General features: G+C 38.3%; 3 protein-coding genes across 4 annotated transcripts; 1 reads left to right on the top strand and 2 right to left on the bottom strand.

The window, feature by feature from the left end:
* The first annotated feature begins 4,469 nt into the window (after window positions 1-4,469).
* Window positions 4,470-8,338, top strand: LOC110377907 (dnaJ homolog subfamily C member 2). Its single transcript, XM_021336954.3, has 2 exons — window positions 4,470-5,583; window positions 6,101-8,338. Exons 1-2 carry the CDS (start codon window positions 4,714-4,716, stop codon window positions 7,079-7,081), a joined length of 1,851 nt encoding a protein of 616 aa, XP_021192629.2. The 5' UTR covers window positions 4,470-4,713; the 3' UTR covers window positions 7,082-8,338.
* A 3,796-nt stretch (window positions 8,339-12,134) lies between these two features.
* Window positions 12,135-16,433, bottom strand: LOC110377911 (uncharacterized). Its single transcript, XM_021336959.3, is given in 4 exon segments — window positions 12,135-14,831; window positions 14,834-15,629; window positions 15,632-15,716; window positions 15,718-16,433. Coding segments are annotated over 4 exon segments (1,299 nt in total). The 5' UTR covers window positions 15,984-16,433; the 3' UTR covers window positions 12,135-14,679.
* Window positions 16,434-16,632: 199 nt separating this feature from the next.
* On the bottom strand, window positions 16,633-18,694 carry LOC110377912 (glutathione S-transferase 1). Of its 2 annotated transcripts, XR_002429629.3 has the most exons (8): window positions 18,537-18,694; window positions 18,117-18,255; window positions 17,931-17,989; window positions 17,720-17,861; window positions 17,316-17,509; window positions 17,138-17,235; window positions 16,876-17,057; window positions 16,633-16,767 (listed from the first exon to the last, which is right to left on the bottom strand). XR_002429629.3 is itself a non-coding variant. In XM_021336961.3 (7 exons), exons 1-7 carry the CDS (start codon window positions 18,578-18,580, stop codon window positions 16,963-16,965), a joined length of 771 nt encoding a protein of 256 aa, XP_021192636.1. In that variant the 5' UTR covers window positions 18,581-18,694; the 3' UTR covers window positions 16,633-16,962. The 2 variants fall into 2 exon arrangements, 1 of the variants encoding a protein (XP_021192636.1); XM_021336961.3 differs by having other exon boundaries at window positions 16,633-17,057.
* Window positions 18,695-19,417: the final 723 nt, after the last annotated feature.

Here is a 19,417-nt window from a genome sequence, read left to right as displayed (position 1 = left end):
TGCGTTATATCTCATTATTATATTGTATGTCTCTTCCAGACCTCGGGACTATAGAATGCCAAGAATGTTCAATGACAGCCGGAACCTACAGTTTAACATCCCCTCCAAATGACGGTCATTGGTATCCAAAATATACGTAGAAAGTACATATGAACTTAGAAAAGTTGCATTGGCAGGCACTTGCCAGACCTGGAATCAAAGACGCACGCTCATACTTGAGAGATTGGTTCTCTACCCACTAAACCACCACAACTTCCACTAAGTCACCACGACTTTGTCATCTATTTAATGTTTTTTTACGTAATAATACTTGTGTAATATTTTTGCCACACACAAATGCGGACTAATTAGAATCACTACTTTTATCCCTATGGTCACGTCTATTGCGGTTCAGTTCTCAGCGTTTTGTTTAGTCTGCTGTGCTTTTGCTGTTAAAGTACAAAAAAAAAGTATATAGAACGTTTCTCTTCGGTCCCTTAAAATTCAATATCAGACTATTTAGATCTTTGATTTTGCTGACCCCGTAGTCGCTGGCATAAGGGACAGGATCCGCGTACGAAGTCGCGGGCAACAGCTAGTATGCTATAATCTAGCTGGGCTCCTGGAGTTCCACATCAGGTGTAGGTGTGGTTCAATTTTTATAAGTCAACAGAGAGTGCTTATCAGATTGAACAACTTTTGCTAAAACGTCATACCTCTTTAAGCTATAGTCTAGCTGGGCCCCTGGAGTTCCACATCAGGTGTTTTAGATCTTCAATTTGTGTAAGTCAATAGAAAGTGCTTATCAAATTGAACAACTTTTGCTAAAACGTCATACCTGTATATGGTATAGAGAAGCTGGGCTCTTGGGGTTCCACATCAGGTGTTCCAGATCTTAAAATTTATTATCTCAGCTGAAAATGCTCATCACATGAAACAATTTTTGCCGTGGCACCATTTTTGTATCTCTAATAGTTTTGTTGGTCTGTAGGAGTTCTGCATCAGGTCTTCAAGTTTCGAAGATAAATTATAGCCTATATGTTGACCAGGCTTAATACTGATACAACAAAGAAAAAATCATTGAAATCCGTTCAGTAGTTCGGAAGATTAGCGTGTACAAATCTAAGAAGATGTATACAAACTTTCATCCCCTATTTTATCCCCTTAGGGATGGAATTTATCAAAATCCTTTCTTAAGGGTTGCCTACGCCATAGTAGCTTTATGCATGCAAAGTCTCAGTCCGATCGGTTTAAAATTGACAAAGTTTCATACAAACTTTCATCCCCTATTTTATCCCCTTGGGGGTAGAATTGATCAAAATCCTTTCTTAGCGGATGCCTACGTCATAACATCTACCTCCATGCCAAATTTCAGCCCGATCCGTCCAGTGGTTTCAGCTGTGCGTTGATAGATCACTATGTCAGTCAGTCACCTTTGAGTTTTATATATTTAGATTTCTTAAGGGTTGCCTACGCCATAGTAGCTTTATGCATGCAAAGTCTCAGTCCGATCGGTTTAAAATTGACAAAGTTTCATACAAACTTTCATCCCCTATTTTATCCCCTTGGGGGTAGAATTGATCAAAATCCTTTCTTAGCGGATGCCTACGTCATAACATCTACCTCCATGCCAAATTTCAGCCCGATCCGTCCAGTGGTTTCAGCTGTGCGTTGATAGATCACTATGTCAGTCAGTCACCTTTGAGTTTTATATATTTAGATTGCTAAAATGCTAAATACAAGAAACGGGGATTTTTAAAAATAAATTAGGAAATAGAGCTTAAATGAGCACTATAAGACTGCACCTAACCTAGTCCTAACTGAAGATACGGGGTTTACACCTGGATACCGGTTAAACCTAGGTGTAGCCGCACTTCGGGCTATAGCCGTAACTTATACAGGAATGAATTTTATCCAGTGCGCAAACTTTGTCAACTTATAGTTAAATAAGTTTTATAGATACGTATATTTTTATTTTGTAGTGTTTTAGTACAAAAAAGAAAAGTTATTGATATCGAAAGATGTTTATTTTGTAACCGATAGTACGGTCACAGTCGTCATAGTATGCACGGCGGCAACGCGAAACCGGTTTAGTGACGCGAGCTCCGCTCGGGGCGCGCGTAAGTATAGTTGGTATCCATATTTTGCTGATTTTAGGGCGGACAAAAGAATGAAAAAATTTTTTTACTGATGATGCAGATATACATATGTTCTGTTAACGATTCTGGACCACCAGTTTTTTTTGCGCACTGCTTAAAATTCATTCCTGTATGTAATCACATTAAAACTACAGAACTCTAATAGTAGCGACAGCATAAACGTCTGTTTCCTTAAAACAATCGTTTACTATGAATTTTCACGTTCTATTTCTAAAGTAAACAGTCGTTTTATGAAAAACTGACGTTCATGTTGTCAACGAGCTTGGGCCTTAGCATGTTGGCAATAGCATGTAGTTATGTTAGCATGGTGAGCAGTAATCAGGTCCTCCTTCCGTCACCTCTAACGTCATCTGACAGCCTTTTTATCGTCCCACTGCTGGGCACAGGCCTCCTCTCACACGGAGAAGGATTGAGCATTAATCACCACGCTTGCTCAATGCGGGTTGGTGATTTCAGACTATATAGTCCAGGTTTCCTCAAGATGTTTTCCTTCACCTTAACGTCATCTAACTAGATGATAATTTTACAGAACTTTTTCCCTAAAAGTACCTATAGGTAAACAGGTAAATGTGTAAGTATTATGAGTGAGTAACGTAACGAATCATAGGGTGTCCCCACATTTGTCGAAACGGAATCGGTTAACACCGGTCAAAAAACGCCCTTTATGTCGACGTAAAAAGAGTATTTCTTTTTCCAATATCATTCACACAGCTCGGGCGACGGCGAAACGAGCCGTTTGTAGGAACATAGTAGGCTGGGGCCCGATTCTCCCAAATTTACTTAAGCGACATACCTACGATTCACATTCGACTGCGATCCAATCACGACTCGATTACGATTAAAGCGTATGTGGCATTCCGCTATTTTTTCTTTGAAATAAACTTTTTTATCCTTTTCTGTCATTCAATAATGACTCATTTTGTTTACAACTGATTTACGATTGCAATATGATAGCAGAGCAAACTACCGTATAGACCAAAATCACCAAAATAGCAGACCAATCGCAAATCAATCGAATGTCGTTGGAATACGATTCGTCTTATATTAGTAGCAGAATGCCCGATATGGTTAAAACTGCTATTACGATCATATTGCGATTCGATTTCTATTCAATTTTGACATTATCAACTTAGGAGAATCGGGCCCCTGATCGGCGATAGTCGAATAGTGTGGTGAACTCGGCTTAATGTGGGTATATTACATATGTCTTAATAATTCACCTAAAAATTAGGTATACCTAAATATTTCAACGAATTAATTTCACTTTTCCTGTTTGTGTCTGTTACCTCTGACATATTAGTAATGAAGAAACACCTAATATGTACATACCTACTCGCTACCGCTACCATTACCGCTATCGCTATGTAGTGTGGTCGATCACAGTGCTGAGCAAATGCAACAAATACAACTACTATACGATATTTTAAATATCGTGTATATTATACTATGCTATGCTCGGGCTATGCTCTGCTAACTCGGCTATGCTCGGGGTTTCTCTACGTGATCGAATCCGAATCCGGTTAGACTAACTAAAGTCACCGATATAGCCCACCGGATTAGCAAGTTGAAGTGGCAGCGGGCAGGCCATATTGCTCGCAGAGCGGATGGCCGATGGGGTCGAAAAAGGTCAGTAACGTGCTGGACCGTCCCGACCGAATCACATACAAAACCACGCGCGTACCTTCAGCGTAGCTGTGTGCGCGTTCATAGACTATAATAATTTAAAATATAATATATAGATTTTTGTAATTCTGTAATTCGTAATGTATTTGTACAGTAAGTATTGTATTTATATTACTCTTAAATGAACCATAATACTACATAAAATAAAAAAAAAACGTTCCCATCACAACCATTTAGGGCGCAAATTGTTAAATATTGCAGTGTTTTGTCCAGAGCTCAGAATGTGATTTTTGGATTTTGGCGCGTTTAGCGTCCGTGAACTGTGAACACGGAAAAGAAGGTTCGTTTCACGCAGTGTCTGGGTTCGCGGGTTCGCCTTATTTTCACCCTCGGGGACTGCGTACGGAATGGTATGAGTCCAGCTCCCACCAAAGTAAGTGCAGATGGCGCTATAGTTGACAATACCTGATTAAAATTTTTCATAGATAAAACTATAGATTAATGTATTGCACAACTGTGTACATATTGGTGTTATTTTATAAAACAATGGTTTCGAAAACGTTACAATGTTTCATCATGAGAGTCATGAATAAAAAAGCTTCATAGGTTAAATGATGCATACTCGATTATGCGCTCTCTGTCGCGATAAAGGAGGTAATACTACCCATTCATTCATTTGATTCATTCATCCCATATGTCATTTTGATTTTTTCATTCATTAATCAAATGGATGTCGTCTTTGGTTTCATGGCGCGTTTTATCTCGTAAAATGAACGTTTGCTGTAATAGTGATAAATGTAATAGTATAGCAAAATATCATTTGTAGTCTATTTCATGTTTAGTAACTATAAAAACCAATTAATATACAGTCCAGTTACCTTACAAGGTGTTTACTTCGTTTATAGGTTATGTTAGTGCTTGGTACGTATTTTACTAATAAAACGTAGCCAAAATGACGGAAGGAGGTTCTGGTGAGAGTGGCAGGGTGTTTGCGATCCCCTGCCCCTTCGTGAAGAGAAGAGTGGAATGCGCTGGAGCGGCGTTCCTCAGATATTACAATGTGAAGTGCCATGGTGGCGACGCATTGTTCCAAACGCTCAAGTCTAACGAGAAGGCCGAGGAAGTGATCTTTGACGATGACGTCGAGTATCTACGGAGTCTGGATCCCAAAGATTGGAAGATGCAAGACCACTATGCCGTTCTAGGTATGAAGAACTTGCGTTATAAGGCCACTGATGATGACATCAAGCGTGCTTACCGGCAGAAAGTGCTGAAGCACCACCCCGACAAGCGCAAGGCGCAGGGCGAGGAGATCCGCAGCGACGACGACTACTTCACGTGCATCACCAAGGCGTACGAGATACTCGGCACGCCGCTCAAACGCAGGTCCTACGACTCCATAGACCCCACCATAGACGACAATGTACCTTCACAGAATGACATTAAGAAAGACGGTTTCTACAAATCCTTTACCAAACATTTTGAGTCCAATGCCAGATGGTCGGAGAAGCGAAACGTGCCTTTGTTAGGTGATGACAATAGTACGAGGGAACAGGTTGAAAGGTTTTATGCATTCTGGTATGAGTTTGAGTCATGGCGTGAGTTCTCTTACCTTGATGAGGAGGAGAAGGAGAGAGGGGCAGACAGGGAGGAGCGACGGTGGATTGAGAAACAGAACAAGGCTGCTCGGGCCAAGTTGAAGAAGGAGGAGATGGCTAGGATAAGGAACTTAGTGGATTTGGCATATTCCAATGATCCGAGAATCCAGAGGTTTAAGCAGGAGGACAAAGACAAGAAGTTAGCTGCTAAGCGCGCCAGACAGGTATGGGCAGGTTTCATTTAATTCACATCCCTAAGCAGTTGTTATAAATATGTTGAACTAGCTGTTTCCCACGGTTTCACCCGCAACACATGAAAACTAATGCTCATACTGCTTATGTCACTCGGGGATAGTATTGTTTCTGAACAGTGTATGTATTTTTCCCTTTGGGTCAATAGTTTCGGAGCCTGTAAGGTACAAACAAAATCCAATTTATAATATTAGTATAGATAAATATCAGATTTATAATTTTACCATTTTTATAAATTCAGTAGTGCGCATAATATTCTAAATATCCTGAACCTGACCTGCTATGATTGTGGTTAACCTAGATAAGATACAAAACCTGTGTTGGCAGTGAGCTAATAATATTAGTAGTGTCAAGTTGAATTTGAATTTACCACAGAATATATTTTAATTCAATTGGAGAAAGGCATGCATCATCTTAATCACATTATTTATTGCACTTTACAGTGCACTGTATACTTACAGTTTCTCAATAGAACTATCTCAATTCCAGGATGCAGTACAAGCAAAGAAAGCTGAAGAGGAGCGTCTCATCAAGGAGGCCCTGCTTGCCAAGCAGAAGGCCGAGGAGGCGGAGCGCGCGCGCCTGGAGGCCGCCCGCGCCGAGCGCGAACAGCAGAAGAAGAACCTGCGCAAGGAGAAGAAAGCTCTCAGGGACCTGTGCAAAGCAAACAACTACTATTCCAACACAGAGGACGAAACTGTCTCTCATATGGCTGCTGTTGAAAAAATCTGTGAAATGTTAAAAGTTGTAGAATTACAAGAATTAGTTAAAGAACTAGAGAGCAAAGGCAGAGACGCTTTCGTAAAAACTGTCAAAGACACAGAGGATAAACTGGAAGCTGAAAGAAAGGCTATTTTTGAAAACAAGAGAGTAGAAGAACAAAAGGCTAGGAAAGAATCAGCACTCAAGCAACCAATTGAATGGAGTGTTGAGATGACACAACTTTTGATAAAGGCTGTAAACTTATTCCCAGCAGGCACTAACCAGAGATGGGAAGTAGTGGCAAACTTCCTTAATCAACATGGTACATTTATTGATGACAGAAGGTTTGTAGCAAAAGATGTATTGAACAAAGCTAAAGATCTGCAAAGCTCAGATTTCTCAAAGAGTAGTCTGAAGAAAGCTGCCAATGAAGAAGCTTTTGACCAGTTTGAAAAAGAAAAGAAGAAAGGGTACAACCATATTGATGACAGCGGAATATCGCAGAGCGATAATCCTGCTAAAGTAGTGAACGGTACAGCCACGCCTAAACCTGAAGAGGTCGCCAAACCAGATGATAAAGCTTGGACGAAAACTGAACAAGAGTTGCTTGAACAAGCCATCAAAACGTTCCCAGTGAGCACTCCTGAGCGTTGGGATAAAATAGCCGACTGTATACCGAACCGTACGAAAAAAGACTGCATGAAACGATACAAGGAGTTAGTGGAATTAGTTAAAGCAAAGAAGCAAGCCGCCAACCTCGCGAAATAACATACAACACTGCTAGTACTCTATCAAATTGTTTACCATCTGCCACCAAGTAAATGACCAAAGTAGATTATGGATATTGTAAATTATATTTACATTGGTAAAGTTACACTGTTGGCTCGTGACAAAGTTTTACAAACTATAAAGATATTGTAAATGCTTCATGAATTAGTAATTATGGAATAAATTATGGTTTTCTTTTTAAAGAAATTCGAATTCCTACATGTTTTGATTACTCAAGGTACCCTGTCATTTGGTTTGATCACTAATCGATTAATTATCTTTTCGCCGCTACGAAATACGATTGCGCGTTATTAAAATACTCAAATTCATATCACTTCTATTATTTAATTAGTGTATGTGTACCAATAGATGGTTTGTGATATTCAATTTAGAAAACAGAATCTATGTATTGAATATTTTAATACAAAGCTTGGCTTAGCAATTTTAATGAATAGTGTGGCGGTTAAAAGGTAGCTAAAATTAGCTTGATGTTAAATATAAATGAAGCTAAATGTATGATCGAATTCAAATTACAAGAATCGCGAGCTACATTCCCATCTACCGAGTGCGTGGTAGCAACATGTTCCACAGTAACAAATATTGTGTAGTAACAACGAGCTAGTTTGGGCTCGCGTGTCCGTCGCGCTCGCGTGAACGCAAATGACACGGTCACTTAGTACTCTGCCCTCCCGCCACCACCTGCATACCTGTGTAACTACCAACATGGAATTGCAACGCCCATATTTTAACAAGATAGTTCGCTTATGGATTACCTACTATATTAAACGCATTAATCATTTCATAGAGTCAAATGTATTTTCCAATTACCGGCTTACTGCTTAATTGGTCATTACCAGATATCGACACGATTGGCAGATTCTTTAAATACCTACGTACGTTTTTAATTTTCATTAGCGTCTGCTCAGAGTACAAGTACCTACTGGTTACTTGGAAACTAAACTGCATAATTTAAAATGACAACTATTGTGATGAAATATTTTACATTGGCTTAGTTTTCTAAGCAATTGTGTTTTGATGTTTCATGAAAATGTGTAATGTAAGTAGGCGTTTATTTAAAAAAAGTTTATGTATTGTATATCCGCAAGCAACCCTGTTCCATGCTTAGAGCACTTTTCCCGCCAGAAATGTTAATGGCGACATGTCCGTTCAGAGACACTACAAGCGATCATCTTACTGTGTCATATTTTTATATTTATTTGTTTATTGTGATGATGAATATAGTCAATTTGAAATTTTCATAGCAGTTTTATTTTGTAACCTTTGGCTGCACTCTCCAGACTCGAAATTAGGTCATCTGGATAGGGAGAACCTTCCTCCAATAAGGCTGGGTGCCAAGATCTAATCCTAATTCTCTACTACTAGTCTACTACTGTACTGAGTACTTACTTTATGTGCTAATGTAATGCTGCTGTAAGTTTGTATTCATATTGATGACAAAGATATTTTGGTCTTATTTTAAACGCGGAGGAAGGAAGAGAGGAAGCCTTCTGCGCAGCTGTCTAATACGACGAGAAATGTTATTGTTTCCTTTCTTGCGTTTTTACTATAGCCGTGAGTATTTCAATCATGACTACCTAGGTATCAGCTCAATCAAAGGCTGTGTATGTTACCTCTATTACTTGAAAGTAGGTAGGTACATAGCTACTAATTATTAGGTAAAAGGGCAGGGTATATTGGTCGTTATTGCGGTTAAAAATGGGATTTTAAATAAAAAATGGTGGCACTTTGGGCCGGTACCGTCAACATAAAACGGTAACAATGCAACAGAGATTTATTTAATTGATAACCAAATAACGATATAAAATTTTAATAAATGGATAATAAAATACGTTATAACTAAGTTTATCAAATACTCGCTTTTGCTGTTAAATTACAAACTTACTTGAGAAATTAATTATTTTGTATTTTTTTTAACTGTTCAAAACCATTTTCACAGTTCCCCGTGAAGACTTTCCTACCGTGTATTATTAATAAGTGGCAAAATAATCCGGGTAAGGTCAAGAGCCCGTTAACGAGCCGTCATTACGAGAATTACTACTGGCTGTAGTGCATTTCCGAAGCGGAGCATTTAAGGCCGGCCCAAGGTCACTGGCCGACAGGTGCTCCTACAATGTTCGCGTTGTTATGTATTTATTCCACACACGGTGTACTCTGCTACGGCTTACGCCAAGGCTGATCAAGCCATTGTTTGGCTATGGGTATTAATATTATTTTAACTATCTTAGCATTCAGATTTTTATGGGTACATTCATGGCGTATAGGTACGGTGTGCTAGGTTGTGTTTAAAGTTTCAATCACGTATCCGCGTGGAATATTCTTATGAGTAAACTTGAATGCGGACTTGTTTAGATAAGCAATTTAGTTTCTGAGAGGTTACTCATTATAATAGCAGATGAGCCAATGACTAAGCTTGCGATTTCTCATCTCACACCATATAAAAAGTACATTATGTACCTGTTACACTGCTCGGTGGTAGAAAAAATACTTTCTCCATTCTGTAATGTGACATAACTTGTAATGTGAGAATGTTGTTAGATGGACTTTGTAATGCCATGATATAGCTTTGGTGATTGGTGAATCATTTAGGTTCCCTGAGACATGCGCTTCTCTTTAGCCGGTTGCATACATAACGTCTATCAAATGGCACATATCCTCTCCAATCCCGTCTGAAGCAAAATATCGCTTGACCGTGAAACCAAAGGACACTTTACCTAACTTGTTGTTTACTTACCAACCCGTTTTTGACTTGCAACGAGTTTTTAACGCATAACTTTTGCGACAAACCCGCTATTCTATTAATAGTCGACAAAAACATCTTTATGGATGATATGTATCGTTCCATTTATACACAGCTTGATAAAATAAGCGATGTGTATGCATTTGTGTCAAGTTGCATTTCAATATTCTTTTATGTGGCCCATTTTGGGCATGAGCGGAGTGTGCCAGACGGCAGGCGGCAGGCATGCATCATACTGACCACGCTAGGAATAGAAATGATACGAAATTAAAGCCATCCATTTCCCGAGATAGCTCCCTCTGCCCTTACTAGAACTGCCGTTTAATAAATTCAAAGTACAAATTAAGGCTGTTCTTATAAAAAAGGCATACTACACCATCAATGATTATTTGAATGATAAAAATAGTTGGTCGCCATGATGAACGCAAGACAGCTAGGATATTATTTGGATAATTTTAATTTCTCCCATTTAATCTCTTTGACTCAATGACATTTATTTTGTTTTTATTCATTATTATTTTTTTTTTTTTTTTTTTAATGTTTTTACATTATTGACAAGATACATTCTTTGTATTAATTCTTTGTTTTGGATTTTAGTAAATAAGGACCACTACTTCGCGAGAACTGATAATTTGATCTTGATATTGAGTTGTGTAGCAGTGAGTACGTCATGCTCCCTTAGACGGCACTGCTTGCGGTAGCGTCGGCGGTCGGGCCTCCCTCCCTCAAAATGCGCGAGGGGCGATGGCTGATCCTCGCGTTATGCTCGTGAACGGGTGCTGCTTGTGGTGCCAGGTCGTCTTACTGACTATATATTAGTTTTTTTTTTAATTTTGTAAACTCATTTTATTTTGCTTATGTTCTGGCTGAGCGGTCTAATTTACTAATTTACTAGTTTACAAAAGAATAGCACATGTAGGTGGGCACTCCCTTAAATCCTATTAAGTGTAAATAATTGGAGGCTATAATTTTATTTTCATCAAACTTATTAAATGCTTGAGTTAGTTAAGGTATGTAGGGTGAGTGCTAGCTAGCATGTGGTGTATAATTAATTTTTACTGTAATTTTGTGTCAATATTGCATATTGTCCTCTATTGTGGAATACAAATTACATTGTATACAAATGTACATATCAAACATTGTTTAAGGTTCTTCTAACCTACAGACAGACATGTGTTGCTGGGGAGTTTGTTGCGCCACTTCTTCTTCCCAGCAAAAACACATAGGAAGTGGTGAAGGGTGGGCGTTTTGGGGGCTGTCTATTGTTAATTCATGACGTTCAAAAAGTGCTGTCTTGCAGCCAAGTTTGAATAAACGATTTTTGATTTTGATTTTGATTTTGAGTATATGGAATAAGTATTGCAGAATTTTCGATACGAGACTTCAATATCAGGCTATAGATATTAAAATTTAAACTAACCACTTGTTCGCTTCGTTCTAAAAAAAATATGAAGGTAGTTCGACGATTTAAAATCTTATTTAGAATCGTGTCTGTCTTAGTTAAAACGAATACATGTTGGTTGTCGTTAAAGGAACAGGAAATCAGTAGTTAAGTCCCAGCAGAACCACTTGAAGGGCTTCAAGAGATAAAAACGAAACGTTATAAGCGACACATTATACAGGTGTGGTAAACAAATGCTTACTTCCTTTAGTAATAGGTATTACAATGCAAAAAGGTGGAAGCTAACTATCATGAATTGCGGTTGGTAACTTTTGACGTTAATTCTATAAGGCATATTATACTTTATGCTTATTACGAATTGAGTATTATATAGGAATCGGGTATAATATCTTTGGGAAACAAAAAGCACGCACTGAGTTTTAACCATGGATAACTAAATGATTAGCGGAGATGTCATAACGCAAAATCTCCTTCCTACGAAAGTAGCGAGCCAAAATGCGTGTGTTCGAGGGATTAGCGACGTTAACACGCTTTCGTTAAAACCCGCCCATTTTTTTCAAAATTAAGTCACCGATCAATCAAAGAAAGAAGAAATAAAAAAATCAACACAATTTAACAAGGAAGTTTGACGCCTTGTTAGTTCTAGTACCTACCTAAATGATCCCGTCTTCCGAACGCTACACTGACCTACAAGAAGGCGCCTGACCGACCTTCCTTATGGCATCTCCGCTATCTTTCTTCCCTCTGTGGTTATGATTGAGTGCACAAAGTAAAGGGTCAGGATGTGACTGCAGCCATGGGAAGCAGCCACTAGGCACATAAAATTTTAACAACGCACGAAGTGATCCGCCCCCGCCATTACAAGCTGATTAGCCGTGAAATAACACCACATATCCTGTTACGAAACCGACGACGGATTTATTCAGATAAACATAATCATTAACATACAATTTGACTGATAGTTATAGGAAAAATTATGATGGTTACGTATGTTTGAAATGTTTCAATCATAATAAAATTAGAGATAATTAAAGGATCATAATTAGCAGACCGGCTAAAGTTTGAATCTATCATTCATTGAAATTGCTGTCTGCAATATTGTAGTAAGGTAGCTGCTAATTATGAGGAAAAAAATATTAATTTTGAATTGCAAACAAAGATTCTTTTGACATTAAACAGTTTCATTGAAGTCAAAATTATCAAGGTTTTTGATCGACATAAATTAAAATTATTGCAAGAATTTAAATGAATATCTGATATGAGTGTGTTTACGAAAACATACTAAAATAGTTTATATGTAATATAGACGGTAATTAAAAATTAACGTAAGTATAGAGTTTTAAAACTATACATAGATAATTATATTCGAGTTTGGTTCAGTTCCACTAAGGCACGATCAAGGCCATACATTGCGATTAAAGCTTACTCTTAAGTACATATTATTATGTATTAATTAACTAACAATAATTAAGTAATTATTATAATAAACATTAAGATATGAACACGATAGATTATTTTGTGACAGTTTCTTCATCGTCACTGACTTATAAAACACGAATAGATTTCTAAATCATAGAATGAGATTCACTAGAGTGAAGATACTGCAGCTTCACCTAGTTAAAATGATATAAAACTATTGTTTGATATTTAGAGCACCAGTTTTGCTACCTATTGTTGAGTTACATGTAAATGTTTATTTTTATAAGTACTTTACGTATCAAGTGTGTAGTACAACAATGGATATAATAAAAATATTTGAAAATACACGTTCTACGCATTGATCAATTCTACCGAGATTATTTGCTCATCTTTGAATAGAATTCTTGGATTTCTTTCAGCATGTGTTAAGGTGTAAATATTTAATTAATCCGATAGAATGTAAACTAGATAATAATCGGTATTCAAAACGATCGGTATGCGAGACAGTCACGTACGACACAAGTATTTGAGAGTACGCATTGCGAAACGAATTCTGGACATTATACATGTAAATACAATAACATAATCTAAAGTTATGTATGTATGTTGAAATATCAATATTATATGAACCCATTGTCCACTAATATTACGTATGTGAATGACCTGTATTATAATTGTGATGTCACTCGCGACGCGCGGGGTATACGTCTCTTTACTTTAGAGAAAGTTACTGTGAAAGCAATTATTATAATTTTTTACGCATCTTTGCATACGAGAATAATTTCTTATTATTTATCAGATTATTTAACTAAAGTATTTATGAGAAAAGAAACCTTAACAGCACCAGAATCGAAACATAATAATGGGTAGTCTGTTATTTTAATTGAAATCAGTCTTAACATTTTAGAGAGATTAAGTACAAGATCACAGTCATTTTCGCCAAAATAACGGACACGACCGGCGGAATGTTCGCTCTGATTCATCACAAGACTGACGAGTAACCAGTCGCTAAACTATATAAATGAAGATGTATAATCGAATTTATGATCATGAAGCATTGTCGAACTGTATGTTTTAATTTTAATCATGTCATGAATATTTGAGCAATTTTGTTTTGCCTACAAATAGGCTTTAAATAGCTACACATTTTCGTTATTTAGCAATAACTGTGTCTTCTTTTATGAAATATCTAAGACTAACAAGTTAGAGATAGTTGCACTTTGCAATAAAAAAATATGTTGTTAAAAACATAAAGAGAAAATAAAGGGAATGTTTGTTACATAACTTACATCTATATAAAGGCACACATTGACCTTAGATTAAAATGGCTCATTGGTTTCTGCAGGTACTACTGCATGTTCTCTGCAATGTCATTACTATTTAAGTTCTCATGATTCAGTGCTCTGAAACGGCTTATAATTCATACTGTTGCACTATATTTATCATTAACAGGATGAGACTTGTTTTCAAAATTAATTAATGGATAATATGAATGGCAGTGCAGTAGCTAGCACTTCTTATAAGAATACTGGCATATGACACTATCTCAACAAGCAGTATTATAAAACACTTGAGCAGGAGGACAGCCTACTTAAGATTACCTCTAATGACTCAAGTTATTTAGATAATTTCTTTAGCCTTCTAAGTACCAATAAGCACTTGGCTTCACTTAAATATTAATGATATTGCAGAGTTAAGAGTATAAGAATAAATAATTATTATTTCTAAGAAAAATATTTCGAAAATTCTTTATAAAAATGCCAACATTTTGGCCTTATCATTAAAACATAAGTTTTAAATTCTTTGCAAAAACCTTAAAAGTAAGTTTCCACTTATAATCTACATGTAATAATCATATTTCTGAAAATTGATAATCATAATCATCCCACACTGAAACACCTGAAGAGGAGCTACCAGTCAGATCACTTGCCACATTACCACCACCGTGTAGCCTACCTTACCATTTAACTGACAAATTAAATCACTAATCTTTGAAAGGCCACTTCTCACACAATCACTTCACTGTATTTTGCATCCCCTCCTTTTCTTGTCAGCCTGTTTGCTTTTCTTCTTAGCTAGACCTTCAGCAGTTATATCAGATATGACTGAGAGTCTCTTGCTAGCATCATGGCGGTCAGGGCCCATGTGGGGCGGGCTCACGTCCGGCGAGGCGTGGAGCTGTACAGGTTGTTGTTCTCACTGTAGCTGTGGGACATGTTGGGCGGGGGGACGCTGTCAGGCACCATGGGCTCTGCAGGGTAGTGTGAGGCTGGTCTGATACTCACAGGGTCAGGGAAACGAGGCTTCTTACTTGTTGTGGGTGGAGGTGGAGGCTGCCGATGTTGCAGTGAACTGTTGTTGCTCGGTACCCTTTTATCATCAAAGGATCTTGAGTGAGCATGAGATACATTACTGCCAGATGTCCCAGCTTCAGTTTGATGAGCATAATACTGGTTCGACATGTTCAAAGACTCCAAGGCACTGGCTTTTGATTGTATGGATTCTTTCTCAAATGGTTCAACATAATGCAAATCAGAGTCAACAGATTTGCACAGTCTGAGTCGGTTCTCACGGATCATGTCCCGTGGGTTGCTGTATGCATCACATAATGTTGCCTGTGGAGTGGAGGTAGCTTCAATGTCCAGTGGTGCTTGTTGTTGAGCGGACATTCTTTGCTGTTTTTTCAGCAGAGCCTTTTGCCTAGCTTTCTCCTTTGCTCTTTGAAGTTTCTTATATTCTCTCTCTTGCAACAATCTTGCCAGTTCACCATCTTGAGCCTCCACAGCACACCTCATATCAGCCAGCAGAGCATCTTGGTTGTTGTCCTCATGACTGAGTTCTCTAGCAAGTCTTGCATCTTTTTCTTCCTGTTCCAATCGTCTCCTCATTTCCTCGAGTTCAGTGGGTGACAGGCCCAGCTCTTCAGGATTGAGATCATTAGCAATGGTAGCAACTGGCGGAGGAGGGCAGCGGCCCGGGAGGAGCTGGGCTGCTGAAGCATATCTGTGCTGCGCTGGCGTCGCTGCCTGCGCAAGTTGATCTCGGCCATCTCGCGCGATCTCCGCGTCGATCTCTGCCTGGCGCAGGCGCATCAGCTCGCGCAGGTGCACCTCGTGCTCGATGTCGCGCTGCTCATTCAGCGCGATGGGGAAGTCCTCGCGGATCTGCTGGTTGCGGTATCTGTTCTCGCAGAGGTGTGATGATATCTCGCGATCCTGCAGGCGATGCGCGAGCGCTCCGTCGGCGCGCACGATCCACTGCTCGCGGAGATCCGTCACGTGGCCGAACTTGGGCATTGTGTCGCTCGCCTGGAACCCGGCCATCGCTAGTGCGCGACGGTAGAAAGTATCTCCTAAACTTTCCAAATAATGTCACCTATATTACACACGGAGTAAGCACGGAGTTACGTTAGCGTAACGTAATACCACTTTATTGTGTGTTAGCACGACACGAGTGGCATGGTGACGGCACCAGCCTCGGAGCGATACCACCATTCATAAAACAGCAGAAGCCTTTCACATCTACTTTCTTCGCATTCCGTGAGAATCCTCGATGAACTTTTTACGTTTCCCCTGTGAACTCAGCGTGAACAATGGACGGCAATGTTTGATAATCTACATAATTAATTACATCGACTACTCCTCACTCATTCATCCCTCCTCCACAACAAATAAATAAAATATTCGAATTGAAAAAACAGAATGACAGACACGGACGACATGACAGAAAACACTGACAAACTATTGACAATGACATGACACAACGACAAGCGAATTCCACAAAAGTGATGCTATGAGTGAAGGAAATGCGTAATAGACAATATTTTTAATACATGAATCGATTTAAATTGAAGTGAAATCGAATGCTGAATTACATCAATAAGTAATTTCAATTAAAATTTTCGTTATAATTGCTAATAGAATTTCAGGGTAGGATAGAATAGTAACTATTTAGTAAAACAACACCTTCTTGGCTTATCACTTATTTATTTAGAATAAGCATAAAAAAAAAACAAAATATTTATCTGCTTGCTTTGAACGTAGCCAAGGAGGGGCAAATGGGGCACATGCTTCTGCATATTTTTGACAATTTATAATTTTATTGTCCCTGCAAGTATTTCACAAACAATTTTTAGAAAAATTAAATATAATCACTCCATAATAACTCAAAACAATACAGTAAATATATCATCTACTTTACCGGTAGATATTTTACCTGTATTTGTGCAGCAAGCGATGACACAGGCCCCATTATAGTCTGCTTTCAGCAGTCTCCACCCTCCCACTCCTGGCTACGCCAATGCTATTTTTTATCGGGAATGTTTCCCGCTAGCTTCCGACGTCTCATTGAACTCCTGGGACACTTGAACTCTTTCTCATCACAAATACTGCCGCAATCTAATTTTGACAAACACATCGTTTGTGAAAAAATGTTCTTGATTTAAAAACTTATGACTGTTGTACTTGTGATAACTCGCCTATCCTTCTCGAGAACTCGCTTAGTCCTTTTCTATTAGCTGTTACGAAAAATAGCTCTTCTGAAACACGAAAAAGCCAGCTCGATAGTCGTGGATACCTGAAAAGGTAAAAAATGCAGTAGAAACGGAAAGAAACAAAAGTTAGAGAAGTTCTTTGATGAATGATAGTTGACCTCACCTGTTTTTGTCAATAGGCACAAGAATGTTCAGAGTGCTGATAGTAGAAGCAAAGACTATGTCGCTGAGAGTTGGCCAACTGCCGCCGAACCAGGTCCTTCCTAATAACATGCTCTCTAAATCCGAGTAAGCGCATTCGATATCTGCTATTTGTTGCGGCATTACAAAATTACAGTTCTCGTAAAGGATTGGGTACTGAAAGTAAAAAAGAAGTAGGTAATTGTAAACTCTTTAAAATATGTTTTAATGAATTATTGGCAGATCTGTTATATTTCTCGTATGCGAATTACTTTTATACACATTTATAATTTCTCAGTCAAGTAGGTAACTTATGAAAAACAAAACTGGGGAACATTTTAGGTAGGGCAGAGTTTTGGGAAGCAATTATAACGGAACGATACTTACAGCAGCTGCGCGGAACCGCGGATAAAGTGTCCCACTGTTATAATGCATATGTTGGTCCACTAATGAACGGCCTCCAGGGTCTTTGGGCAACAGACGGCCGGAGTCACAATACCGCCCAGCCAAGTATGTACAAATTGCATGACTGCAAGGAAAAAATTACAATAAACGAAGGCGTGGACTAATGCTTCAATTTTACCATGTATGATATTACCTATCACTTAGAACGAGCTCTCGATCCTTGAAAACTGGCAATGTTTGTAATGGGTTAAGCTGAAATGAAGAGCACATAACGGGTCAAGTAAACTTTTTTATGATTCACGTGAGGCTGATGCTTCCTCTGAACAGTCTCGTATCAATAAAGGCACTAGTCTAGTTTTTCTTTTAGAAATAATCTTACAACGAGCATCTCAGGTGTCCTATGTTCTCCTTTGTCAATGTTGATGTCCACCTCCGTGATGCTCAGGTTCATAGAGTCCAACGCCATCATTACGGCTCGGCAGGCCGGACTTCTGTCTGCTTTCCATAATGTGCAATGCCTGGGTTTTCATTACGAAAAGTAGGTAATTATGGTCACTTTTAAAGTTAAGCGTAGCTACTTTTCCCTAACACTATAGGGGATATGTGTGTTAGTAGTTATACCATTGTTAAGTACGCCGTTTGTGTCAATAAGAGGAAATCAGTATATCATGAGAAGCAAGCAGTACCTATGACCCATGTATTCAACACATCAAGTACCCACCCTCCATTTTACAGGCAGGTGCTTCAGCAGTTTAATAGCGGTAGGTTTGAATATAATATTTTTTGTCGTAATACTTACTTTAAGCCAGTTTGTGAAAGTCTTTTGCTTGCCGAAGTCCCCATGAATTGGATAAACCAAACTTATGATTTTGAGATACAAAAATTAATTCATTTTTGTATTTATTTTACGGCAGCAATATATTTTTCAAGGAACTGTCTAGCCATATAAACTGCCAGCTTGTCTTAAAAATATTAGTTCTTCAAAGAAGGTAATCTATTAAAAGAAGAACCTTCTTTCATTAAAAAGATCTAGGTGTTAAATCAGTATAATTATTAAGTCTCATCATTCATCACCTGTCTGGACTTGTTCCAAATATCTGGTCTAATTGGCTGAGTCTAATTGGTTGCAGCTGAGTACCAATCTAAGGCTACTGAATTTCGAGCCTTTGTCGATAAGCTTTATCAATCTAACGACACCTACACATGGAGATAAAAGTATGTGTTTGTATAGAGCAGAACTGTTTTTTTTATCCAAGATCTTTTTAAAGTTTGACCGTGTAGCTGGAACTCGACATGCATTATGGAACAGTAACAGGATCCTGAATACGATCGGTGTGCGTTATCGACCAGTATTAATTTACAACTGTTTATCTTTTTGAATGGCTTGCGTTTGCGCCACTTCGTCTTTGACTCTCAGGTTACTCAGACTATAAAATTAAGTAGGTTTTGTTGCACTGATTGTTAAAATATGAGTTTAATTTGTCGCCAAAATTCATGTCTAAAACTTATTAAGATTGTGTGTAGTCCTGGAAAACGATTTCTTAGGTAACTAGTGCGTTGTCTTGTTGATTTGAATAAGCATAGATAGGACAATAGGTATGTACATTTCTTAAGGGCACGAAATTTAAAACACAATGACTAGGTAAGTAGGCTTTTTATGTTGTTTTCTGTTACAGTAAC

This window comes from Helicoverpa armigera, chromosome 15 (genome assembly GCF_030705265.1).
Source record: "Helicoverpa armigera isolate CAAS_96S chromosome 15, ASM3070526v1, whole genome shotgun sequence".
Classification (NCBI taxonomy): Eukaryota; Metazoa; Arthropoda; class Insecta; order Lepidoptera; family Noctuidae; genus Helicoverpa; species Helicoverpa armigera.
The sequence above is the reverse complement of the archived record's forward strand: the minus strand, read 5'-3'. Positions and strand labels throughout refer to the sequence as shown.